Source organism: Danio aesculapii, chromosome 20 (assembly GCF_903798145.1).
Source record: "Danio aesculapii chromosome 20, fDanAes4.1, whole genome shotgun sequence".
In the NCBI taxonomy this organism is placed as follows: domain Eukaryota; kingdom Metazoa; phylum Chordata; class Actinopteri; order Cypriniformes; family Danionidae; genus Danio; species Danio aesculapii.
The window spans coordinates 43947183-43959787 of NC_079454.1; the positions used below are offsets into that span (position 1 = coordinate 43947183).

General features: G+C 34.9%; 1 protein-coding gene across 12 annotated transcripts in view; it reads right to left on the reverse strand.

Annotated features, from left to right (window-relative positions):
* afdna (afadin, adherens junction formation factor a) overlaps window positions 1-12605 on the reverse strand; it is a 242910-nt gene that overhangs the window by 140527 nt on the left and 89778 nt on the right. For 8 of the 12 annotated variants that reach the window (XM_056481080.1, XM_056481074.1, XM_056481083.1 and 5 more), the window contains exons 2-5: window positions 9073-9268; window positions 6129-6241; window positions 1532-1692; window positions 1-100 (exon numbers count right to left, since the gene is read on the reverse strand). The exon at window positions 1-100 is cut by the window's left edge and continues 61 nt beyond it. In XM_056481080.1, the coding sequence (XP_056337055.1) occupies window positions 1-100; window positions 1532-1692; window positions 6129-6241; window positions 9073-9268 (570 nt within the window). The remainder of the gene's footprint in view (window positions 101-1531; window positions 1693-6128; window positions 6242-9072; window positions 9269-12605) is intronic. The other 4 variants (XM_056481084.1, XM_056481075.1, XM_056481082.1 and 1 more) reach the window with 1 other exon arrangement.

Sequence of the window (12605 nt, forward strand, 5' to 3'; positions counted from 1 at the left end):
TCGTCTCCTCTTCATCACCACCTCAGGGTTAGAAATGGTCCTTGTGAAACTGGTCTCTGGCATGTCTTTATAAACCTCGGCTGCTAATCTGGAGTTCTCTCTATATCAGGAAGACAGCAAAAGGGATCCATTAAATAGGCAGTTAATTAAGCCAGAGGAGCTAGCACAGAAAGAGAAATCAAAAACCTGTTATTTTACAAATTATTAAGACAACCGAAACAAACAAAACAAAACAACAAAAAAAAACAGATGAGTAAACTTGATGCTCTAATAACAGGGCTTTTCAAAGTCCGGATCCAGAACCAGAGAGAATTTAATCCAGACTATATACAGACCATTATATATTTTAAGAGCAATAATTGTTTGTAAGAGATTAAGGGTGCTTTCACACATGTAAAGGTCTTTGCATACTAAAGTCTGAAATTTTCACATGCATTTTTTTCGGTTTTGATATGCGCAAAACTTGTGACGTAAATGCAGAATCCGATGTATATTAATAAATCCATTACCAAAAAATGAATAACATTTCTGAGTCAATTCAATACTGTTCTCCTCTCTCTTCTCCAAAATAGAAAAAGAAAGAGGAATAGACTACATATTGTGTTCATCCAATACTACATAGAGAGGAAGAAGAGTTCAGCTCATTATCAAAGAGCTGCGCTACAATTATCCTAAAAAGTTTATTTCAGGAAATCAGTGGATTTTTGATAGATTGCTTGTGATGCTTCACACATTCATATACGTAAACAAATCCTGAACAGAGACTGGCAGCTGACGTGTCGATGCACAGTGGAACGAAAGCGGACCATGCTTTCTTTAATAATGTCTATGGGCAGTACGTCCAATGTATGGAGACGCACACACACACACACACCAAACAGCAGCAGGGCAGAGGTTTGCCAGTCACTGGATTCAGTCACAGGTTCTCAAATGTCCGCCTTATTCTGTCTTTATTTTATGCCCTGTGTTTGTCAAAGTTATCTGTAGCTCAAATGACGGCATTCTGTATTTAGCTTTTCGCATGTACGGTGGCTCTAAACCAGTGGTGCTCAACCCTGTTCCTGAAGATCTACCTTCCTGCAGATTTCAGTTGCAACCCATATCAAACACACCTGTTTGGTCAGGTTGATCAGGGTTGGAGCTGAACTTTGCAGGAAGGTAGATCTCCAGGAACAGGGTTGAGCACCACTGCCTTAAACTGTCAAAACACCTCTCAAAGCGCTTTTTTTTTAGATGCAAAAAATAATAATAATAAAAATTAAAATCGAACCCGGATGAAAGTTTCAGAGGAAGTGTGTCAATATGATTCACACAACGTGAGGTTGAATTTATTTTTTTAACGTGCAAAAATTAAGGACATAAATTTCGGATCCGGTGTGCAATAACCTTGTTATGTTCTGAAACAGATTAAACTTGTTACAATGTTGCTTTTAGTTCTTGCGAGTAAAAATACTTTTTAAAAAAATAAAATCCCTCTTTTAATCAACTACTGCCTTTAGGTGTCAGTCTGTCATACAAGGCCATTCCTCACCCATCATCGCGGTTCAGCGCGTGATCGTCTCCATCTGGGATTCTTGAAAAAGCCTCCTTCTCCCTCTTCTTCTCTTTCTTCTTCTCCTTCTTGGACAGTGTTCTTTTGAAGTTCTGGATCACCCCCTCTTTCTCCTTTTCAGGACCGTTTGTCAGTGTTCTCTGGAGATTAAAAAGAAAAATAATGAAAAAGAGGGAAAAACACAATGAGAGTAGAGTACTGTAGGTTATGGTGTGATCAGTATTTTTATAATATATTATTATTTAATATTCTTTTCTATTTACTTAAATGTTCAATTTAAATGATTTGAATTGCTTTTATGCAATACTAATATTGTTACATCAATATAATATTAAAATAATTTGAATTTCTTTTATGCAATACCAAAAATTACAATACTAATACAAGTGTTTCACATTTACATGGCTATTTTAAATTAAGCATTTTACAGTTGAGAAAAATTATGATTTTCAATTTGCATTGTTTCATATTTTATTTTAAATAATTGATTACTATTATTTTATTTAATATTGAGATTTAAAAATATATTTATTATACTTAAAAAAAAATCGGCTTCCAATGTATATGTTTTAATATTAATATGAATGAACTTTATTAATTATAAATTATGACACTTTCATGGTAATGGTTCATTATTAAACATAATATTTCTACTTTACACCAGGGGTGCCCAAACTATTTCTTATGAAGGGCCAAAAACCAAACTAGACTGAGGCTAATGGGCCAAAGCTAAATATAGCTGCCATGGGTACTTCCTAATTTATTTAATAATGTTTAAAAATAACTAGAAAACATTGCTTTGTATTAACTAATGCAGTATAATCAAATTTTACATTTTTATAATGAACTTATTACAGTAAAAACGATCTCATTTTAACAGAATGGCTAGTCAACGCTAATCGCTAGTCAAACTGCACCTGATTTTGCCTTGATTTGCTCTCAGATGTCTTCTGCATTGTCCTCTATCTGTTGTGTGACAGTATTTACACTTTTACAAAGTATTTATTTACATATTTACAATTAACATTTAAATGAAACATTTAATTTCAGTTATTTTGTAGCTCAGCAATAAAACAAACAAACAAAAAAAGATTATTTTAAACTAGAAATAACAATCTTTGTTAAAATTATTCACACTTTCTCAGATGGGATGGAGAGCCAAATGAAAGGTTACAATGGGTCAAACTTTGGCCTGTGGGCCCTAGCTTGGGTATCTCTGCTTTACATTGTTAGCCAGCATTAATATTAGTATACTATATAGGTTATTTGTTTATTTTCCTTTAAAAAAAAGTTTCACAGTTTTCAATTGATTGTTTTGCTTTATTAACTATTATTGTACTTTAAAGGGGCGACTTGGTGGCGCAGTAGGTAGCACTGTCGCCTCACAGCAAGAATGTCACTGGTTCGAGCCTCGGCTGGGCAGTTGGCGTTTCTGTGTGGACTTTGCATGTTCTCTCAGAGTTCACGTGGGTTTCCTCTGGGTGCTCCGGTTTCCAAAGACATGCGGTACAGTTAAATTGGGTAGGCTAAATTGTCCGTAGTGTATGAGTGTGAATAAGTGTGTATGATGGGTTGCAGCTGTAAGGGCATCCGCTGCGTAAAACATGTGCTGGATAAGTTGGTGGTTCATTCCGCTGTGGCGACCCCGGATTAATAAAGGGACTAAGCCGAAAAGAAAATGGATGAATGTACTTTAAAAGTCTTAGGAAATGCTTTGAAATGTAAAATTTTTTATTCAATGTTTGACGTAATCTTCACTAAAAAACAAAGTGATGATGGGGAATAGAGTAGCTCCTCCCCTTTTTAAAAGCAGCCAATAGCGTTTTGTTTAATCAGCTCTGCCAGTGAGAGTGGTTGAGCTCAAGCTCAAATGAAATGCAAATAAAAAGCGTCCTAAAGGAGGCGGGGCATGTCAGGTACTAGAGAGCATTTGATTGGTCAAGATTTGATGAGAAATGTGAGGTGACGTGAATATAACCGTTGATCCATTTAGGCAGAAGTGACAAACTACAAGCTTTACAAGTTTATATCAGTTTTATATTTTCAAAACGCTAATTTTGCCATTGTTTTGTAGCACACTAGCTTATAGATATCCTTAAAGTTATTTCAAATTCAGTTATTTAAATAAAAAGATATTTCAATTTCACTGGACCTTTAAAGCAGTAAATGCCTTATGCTGAATTATGTGGAACAATGTGTTCCTATTGACTTCGGCTTTAACACAGCTGTGGATTTTGTAATGCATCATAGGAACCACTCTAGAATTTACAGGGGGATTTCAAAATATTCTATTATAAGAGAATAATAGGAGCCAAAGCAAGGATCGCAGAGTTCAAATTCAAGCATCCTGAACAAGTTACTCTACACGAGAGCGGCCAGAGAGATGTCACAACACCACTTCAACTCCACATCCTCAAGAGCAAATAAGCAGAACATTTCAATTCACAGATTATATAATACAAGCAATTTGCCCTATATTATGAAGTTATGAACATGAATTGCTATTTGCATGCTTCTGGTCACACTCATCCAGAGTTTATGCTATGACTTAGGACTTTAAAGGTCACCTATTATGCAAAAATCACTTTTATAAGGGGTTTAAACACAGTTGTGTGACAACAGTCTGTTAATTAAAACAGCTTCTAATGGCAAAAATGTATTCATTTAATGTTTTAAATGAAAGAAACACTTTGATTGACATTCTTCCTTTGTACGTGTCATCAGAGGGGGAAAAACCCCGCCCATTAGTGACAATCTCTCCCTCATAATCAAGGATAGTCTTGTTTTTGAATCTGCCACTATGCTGACAAACAGGAATGTGTAGCTCCGCCTTCTTTTGAATTTAAAGCAACGGTCACCAAAACGGCACAATTAGGATCAAAGCATGAAAGGGATAGTTTCAAAGAGTTATTTGTTTTTGTTTGTTCGTTTAAACGTTATTGTCTGTGTGCTTGGCACAGAAAGGAAATTTGTCTTTAACACTGGTAACATAAATACAACCATACAACAATCACATAATTTATAATCACATTATAAAAACATTACTTGTGGGGGATTTTAAGACATTTCACATGGGGCGCACCAAATTTTAAAAAAATTCACAAAAAAAAATATTATAGGTTTTTGGCCCAAAAAAAAAAAACGGTCCCACTTTATATTAGGTGTCCTTAACTAATATGTACTTATAATGAAATTATTTATTATACAAATTACATTTGTAATTACATTGCTGACAACCCCTTAAACTTTAACGCACACTTAAACCTACCCATACCATCAAACCTGTCCCTAATCCTACCTGTATCCCACCTCAAGAGCAACATAAGTGTTATGCAATACATTATGAACACAATAAGTACATTGTATTTATTTTTGATGCAACTGCATAGTAGTTAAGGGCACCTAATATAAAGTGGGACCAAAAAACCAAACAAACAAAAAAACCTCTGAAAATATGAGCCAGAGATTTCATCTGTCAAAATCAACACGGACACATACAGTAATAGTTGTCAAAGACAATTATTGCCTTAATGACCAAGTGCTCTTTTCCCTATTCATTATTGATTGGCTGAAAATGCCAATATCAATTCAACCAATCAAGTTACGGTGAATAAAATTTTATTGTCTACAAGATGCGCTTTAGAATTGAAAGATTTAATTAAAAAAAATAGTACACAGCATTTTCGGTTTCAGTTTTCCAGAATTTTCAGTTTCAGCCTAATATCTTTCATTTCAGTGCATCCCCATAAACCACCCCATCCATTCATGCATGCATTCAAAATAAAGTAAAAAGCTAAATGCACTTGTATAGTTGCTTGTTTTTAAATGATCTTCTTTTGTTCTTTGCATTTCTTCCAGTGCATTTGCAGCAGAGAAATGCAAGTACACTTCTGAGATTCTCAAGTTCAGTTGCACATCTAAGGTGACAAAAACATGAATAAAACAGTGACATCTTCTTTTGCTGAGATGTAACCAAGTTATAGTGGCGAACAGCTGGCACCCGAATCTCACACATTGAAGGGCAGAATCAAAGTAAAGTGCAAAAATGGCCTAAAACGCAGAAAACGTCTGCTGCCCACACACCCCCAAACACTGGCATTCCTGCAGACTCACTGATTTTATGTCTCTTTGGGGAACCTTGCAGCACACAACACGAAGAGCCACTGAAGTGTAGAGAGAGAGAGAGAGAGAGAGAGAGAGAGAGAGAGAGAGAGAGAGAGAGAGAGAGAGAGAGAGAGACAGACGGGGTAAAATGAAGAGAAAAAAAAAAGAAGAAGAATTGATCTGCTCCAGTTAAGTGAGGAAATGAAGTGTCTGCTGATGCCTGTGTGTTTGGATGTCCTGAGAGAGTTTTTAACTGACATGCAACGGGGGGAAAAGATGGTTTCAGGTGCTGTCTGAACAGCGGGCAACTAAAAAAGCTGTTCCAACATAACCAAGAGCAGAAAACTCAACAGGAGCAAACACAGACACCCTCTGTGAATCTCCAGCACTCGAGTAGAACAAACCACAGATTCTGGCTCAGTAAAACGCGAGTTGGAGATGTGTTTGTTTGTTTTTATTGTTATTTTTTTACCTTGGGCATGATGTCATTCTCGTTCTTGAGAACGAAGCGTCCCTCTCTGTCGTCTTTATTCCAGTTCAGCTGCACGACCAGTGGTTTCTCATCCAGGTCCAGTTTCCTCTCTTCTGTCACAGAGAAAGATTAGAACAGTCAGAAAATCACCTCTCTAAGGAATTTAGTAAGAGTTTGTTTGTTATGTTATGTTTTAAAACTACTGCATTTTCCAATTCAAGTTTATTTGTATGGTGCTTTTCACAATAATTAGGTACAAATCGGCTTAACAAAAGGTGTGCATTATTGCATTATAATCACATTCAGAAGAGTTAACGTCATTAGATACCATAACTTTATTAGTTAGGCCTGTCACGATATCCACTTTCTCTAGTATGATATTGTTGAACCAAAATATATTTCGATAAATGATATTATTGTCATTTTAGGACCATTTTATGGCACTCATTATATAATGCCAGAATGACAATATAATATCATAATAATGCAGGTACACTCTTCCAAACACCACATCATATTTTATCCTTAAGAATATTTAATTGAATTATAGTAATTTTAACAATGTAATAATTAGGCAGTGTAATCAGTGTGTGAAAATGTGTATCCTAAATAAATAATAATAAATGTTAACAAAAAAGTGCAAGGAGAAAAGTAACAGAGGCTGCGATATCTGCTACCAGATCCACTTTCAGCTGTCAGACACCCACATTAACATATACTAATTTATAGTAAATACTATAGTGTTTTTAACCATACTGACACTAGAGATAGAGATGTTGCACAATCAGCTCAAATGTTGCTAGAATTGTTTTTTATGTATGGGCAATTTATATTGCATCGTCAAAAATGAGTGTTGTGCAATAGGTCGATATATTGATTATTGTGACAGGCTAATTATGAGTTACTAATAACTTTAACTGTTAAAGGCTATTAGTTACTAGTTAATCAGTTAAAGTTATTATACAATATTATACATAGTTATTAAACACAAAACTGACATTTACTCAAAAAAGAAAGTTTGAAATACTTTTACAGATATTTGTTATGCTCCTATATCACAAATAAGAGCTAAATAATGCTATGTCATTTACAGACACTTTACACTGTACAAAATGAGGTTAAAAGTTAAAGTTAATCAGGTTTCAACTAAATTGTTATACAAATGTTTAACTTAAAATATTTTAGTCCGCTTAATTGGTGTATATTGAAATGACTAGAAAAGTTGATTTGATTCGATTAGGCAGCAGATTTTTTTATTATTTACAAGTGTAGGAATATTTTTTAGCTGGAAACTTCATACATCAGACTAAAGTTATTGACTAAAAGCAAAAAAATAATAATAAAGGGGCTTCCAGAGAAAATCTAATGTTAGTTGTTTTCAGTCAATTGTTTAGGAAAAATTGGATGTTTCCCATAAGAGCAATAAACTCCATTTTAACCAGTATTTAAACACCTTACCATAATACAAAAAAATGGTATTAAAGGTTTATACATTTCAAATTTTGAGATGTTGTGACAACATTTATTTCAGGTTATTGAATCGGATTTTATTACCATATTTACTTTGATTTTGAAGTGACTTAAACAGTGCCTATAGAAAATCATCATTCTGCTTTAAAATAATTAGTTTGTTTGTCATACAGCCTGAAATCAAATATCACATTTCAAATAACTTTTCCAGCTTTTAAATTGTTTTAGTAGTAGTCGGTCTTCTAAAAGCAGGCCGTAATGGGAGTAAAGGTATAGATTTTACATAGGTATGACAATTTTCTATAGGCACTGTATAATGCAACTAATGTTAAGTAGACAAAAGTGTTTACTTTAACTTGTTTTATGTTTTATAATAAATGTGTTTAGAGTAAATGCCACTTAATCATCTTTTACACTTTTAAACTTTTATTTTAAATTTCTTTTTTCATTCTGAATACCTATACATGGGTTTAATTTTATGTCAACCAGTAACCTATTGTACATTACTTATCAATGAAATGAAAGACAAAACACCAATATAACTTATTTGTTGCTGTTTTTTATCCTTGCAATAATACAAGTTAGACTTCACGCAACTAATAGTAAGGTGCGACTAATGCTCCACAAAATATGACAACTGCAAAAGAAAAGAAATAGCAAAGCATTTTTTTTCTTTTGTGTGTGTGTGTGTGTGTGTGTGTGTGTGTGTGTGTGTGTGTGTGTGTGTGTGTGTGTACCTGTTTATGTAATTTACAAAGACACATAATTGTATAATGATATAGGTATAACCTAGGTGCTACTTTAAGGTAGTTTAAGAGGACATTCCCTGTGTCCTCTTAATTTGAAACACTTATAAATGTTCTTTGACATTCAGATTTTGCCACGGGTTTCCTTTGAGGATTAGGTTTAGGGGTAGGGTAAGGCCATATAATAAGCAGTTTGTGCAGTATAAAATACATTACAACTATGAAGATAAACCATATAAACAAGTGTGCGTGTGTGTTCTAGGCATGTGCCGGTATGAGATTCTGACGGTAAGATAACCTTGGATAAAAATATCATGGTTTCAGGATATTGTGCTCACTGCTCTAAATTTATTCTTTTTAAATGTCTGGGTAAAAAAACTAACACTTTTTTTCCCCTTTGAAAACAATATATTCTATTTTTTGAATGTTTTATAATATTTTGGAACAGTAAACATGTCAGGCTGAACAATGAAAATAAATCACTGGCTTCTGCTGTCTTCATGTTTCAAAAACACAAATTTCTTTACAAATTAAAACGCCATCTTTGGATATTTTTCTGCTGGAGATACGGTTTTCCTAAAAAAACGAAAAAAAATTTAAAAAAAGTAAATAAAAAAATCTTACCCATGCCAGAAAATTTTGGCGGTTTTAAAACCTTGACTTTTCCAAACCGCGGTATACATTGAAAACTGTTATCGTCCCATGCCAAGTGTGTTCATGTGACTCACCGCCACTGACGTGGACCTCATAGAGGGAGTATTTTGGAGAAGACAGCATCCTCATGTCGGGTCTGAACTTCTCCGCCAGCGTCTCGATCACATCTTGTGTGGTGGCCGTACTGGACACTCGGATGCACTTTGTGGCAAAATTCCCCGCCACACGGTCCTGGAAGTAAAAGCGCATCACCCCATGGAACTCCAAATCCTGAAAGAAGAAATAACAACAAGACAGTGTCAGAAAAATCGGTCCATTTTATCCCTCATTCCTCTAAGGAACAGACATGTGCTGACATTCAATAATCAAATATATCTTAATAATAAACATGCAAGATATTGTTATCATGGGCACTTCAAAATCCCTTGAAAAACTTTTTTTGTTCTATTGGTCCAACAAAGCCCCAAATGACTGAAGACCTAATACGCTTTTTATTTAAAAAAAAAAAACTCGTAAAATTAAATACAGTGGTCTCTCGCTATACCGTGGTTCACCTTTCATGGCCTTGCAGTTTCACGGATTGACAATTTCCAATTTTTGCTCTGTTTCTCCTGTACAGTACAGACTGTGCTCAGCTTGCGAAATTAACATAAATCGTTGATCGCTAGCAGTGTGAGTTTTAGCAAGGGAGCAAAAACGGTTGTAACTGTCCGCAGCAAGACCATCGTAATAGGGGTCGCACACCGGATGCGCCGTGCCTTACAGCGCTATGCATTTTAGAATTGTAAGCATAGGTTTGTATCAGGTTACGCACACCGGTGCTGCAAGTCACCGGCTGTCTGTGGTGCCCAGCTGCGACTTAAAGGACACCTCATCATATTTCTGCCGTGCCACAAAGTGCCATCTGAATAATTTAATTTTACATAACATGCAAATGCGCGTGTGTAACAGGGTTAAAATAATGTTTAATTGTCTTTCACCAAAAAGGGTTATTTGGTTTTATTTTATGGTTGTTGGGAGACATCTTGTGGCAACAGTGTGTAATTGGTTCTTTCACCTGCAAAGCCCCGCCTACAGGAGAAATGGTTGCTGAATGCAGAGAGGCGGTAGGTAAAATGTGCTCCAGCGAAACGTGACAAATTCTGTATTGTAACACGTTAATAACACATACAACCCTAATATGAACATTAAGTGATGCTTTGTATCAATCTATGGAGTGATTGCTGTGTGTGACCAACTTTGTGTGGTTTAATTTGCTCATGTTATGTGTAGCTGGAATGAAAACATTAATATGAGCAGGGCTGAATTCTTCCTTTTTGTTTGTTTTTTTTAGATGCATGTTTAAATGCATACTGTTGCCAGAGGATATATATATATATATCGGTTACAGGTATGTTGAACTTTTGTATATAAATAATGTTTACTTTGTGGCAACACAGAAGAAATGGTTGCTGAATGCAGAGCAGCGATGCATGTTTAAATGCATACAGTTGCCAGATGATATACATTTCTGTTACAGAATAAACAACACAGAGCGCAGTTCTCTGTGTCCGTCTGAGTGATTTGTGTCATCTGGAAGAGAAGCGTTACACGCGTCCAGTGTGCGTTACTTTTAACTGTCATGTGCGTGGCGCATCCGATGTGCGACCCCCTTAAGGATGTAGTCTGCTTTAGTTTTGTGGATAAGTGACTGCTACATTACATTGGACATTATCCGCATACACCAAAAGCTATAAAGCTTTATAAACCTTTTGCAGACAGCGATAAATGTTTGCGCCTGACAACAGGTTTTAGTCTTTGGTTTTATCTATAATTCTGGACTTATTTTTCTATGAAGTTTTGAAGTTCAGTGTTTAAACAAATGTGAAAATATTAATGCTTGTCTGAGAAAAGTATATAAAGTGTAAGGTGAGGGGTTTTACAGCCTTAAAACATCTATAATAATAATTGTAAAAAATAAAGCTGACTACTTTGCGAATTTTGCCTATTGAGAGTTATTTTTAGAACACAACTCCGGCGAATAACTACTGTATACAGTATATACACAAGGGACCATACTGTATATATTAACATATATCATCTCTGTATATATGCGAGAGACCACTGTATATGTACTTAAATATTAAATAAATATTCATTATATAATATCGAAATAAATTATATAATAACAAAATACCACAAAATATATTCACTAGAAATGCTGATTATTTCTAGGTCTTTTGTTCATTATTCATTAACATTACAATATGGCTCTATTTGTTAACATCAGTTAATTTAACTAACCTCAATGAAAACTACACAACATTTATTAACCTTAGGTGATGTAACTTTCTTAGTTAATGTCTAATAACTCATTTAAAATCAAAAGTTGTGATTGTTTTATTAAATAGAGTTAATAAATATTCAAATTCAGCTTTATTTTTAACTACACTGAAAAAACATGACTCACTCGATTTACTGTTTGCAAAATATTTCCAAAAAAATATAATTGTTTAGCAAAAAAACATTGTTTTACAGTGTAAAATTGACATAGAAACTGTAATAAATGTGGTTATTTCTAATGCACCAACTAACATTTATTAATGAGACCTACAGTAATAATAAAGGTTACCAATTAAACTTCATAATCCTGTTTTGATTTAAGCATTTGATACTCTGAATATATACAATAACACACATGTAAAAACATATCGCACCAGAACATTCAAAACCGTCATAAGCCTACAGTATACGCACTTTTAAAGAGCATCTACAACATTCAGCCGGCCGCAAAGGTTCATCTCATCCCCATCTGCGGTTATAGCGATTAAATCAAGCAGAGGCTACATCTGTACCATCTTTGTTGTGTAAAAAAAACCCGAGCAGCTCTGTGTGGCAACATTAAACTGGTAACCTGCAGCGGCGGCTGATATTTGAGCTGGCCAAACAGGATGTATCTGGGACGAAAGACAGCAGCCTTAGGACTACAGTGAAGACGTGCTTGAAGAAGCCTTTTGTTGTGTGTATAATAGAGGAGCAGGCGTATCAGCATTCGCAGATATTGTTCGATTATACCACTGAGATATGAGCATCAAGAGTGTTTTATTATCCTCGTGATGAGCTGTAATGCCACACTATACACACTATCGTTGCTGGACACACCTCAACACACGCCTGTTTGTGGGACAGTCTTGTTCGTATGAGATTTCTGGACCCCCAAGGCCATGGTAAGACTCTTATGAAAACACAGGGAGGTCACTGAAAGGAATTTGGAGCAAAAATGGATCCAAAATGAATAAAAGTTCAAGCTAAGAGAGCAAAATATGTGCCACACTATCATACGAGTTATCAAGACCTGCATTAAAGTGAGGCATCATTTACATTTATTCATTTAGCAGATACACACAAAAGAAAAAGATTGTTTTACATTTGAAAAAACTGCTAAAAACAAATACGCCATCGCCAGAAGAGTAACTAAATAGATTATTCTAATGCACAGATTGCGCTGCTATTCCTGTATGAAATGTAGTAATTTAGTCTTATTTATGTATATATTATTGCTTGTTCTTTTTTTTTTGAGCGAGACACGGTATATATATGAGCAATATCACACGAGTAGCATTGCGAT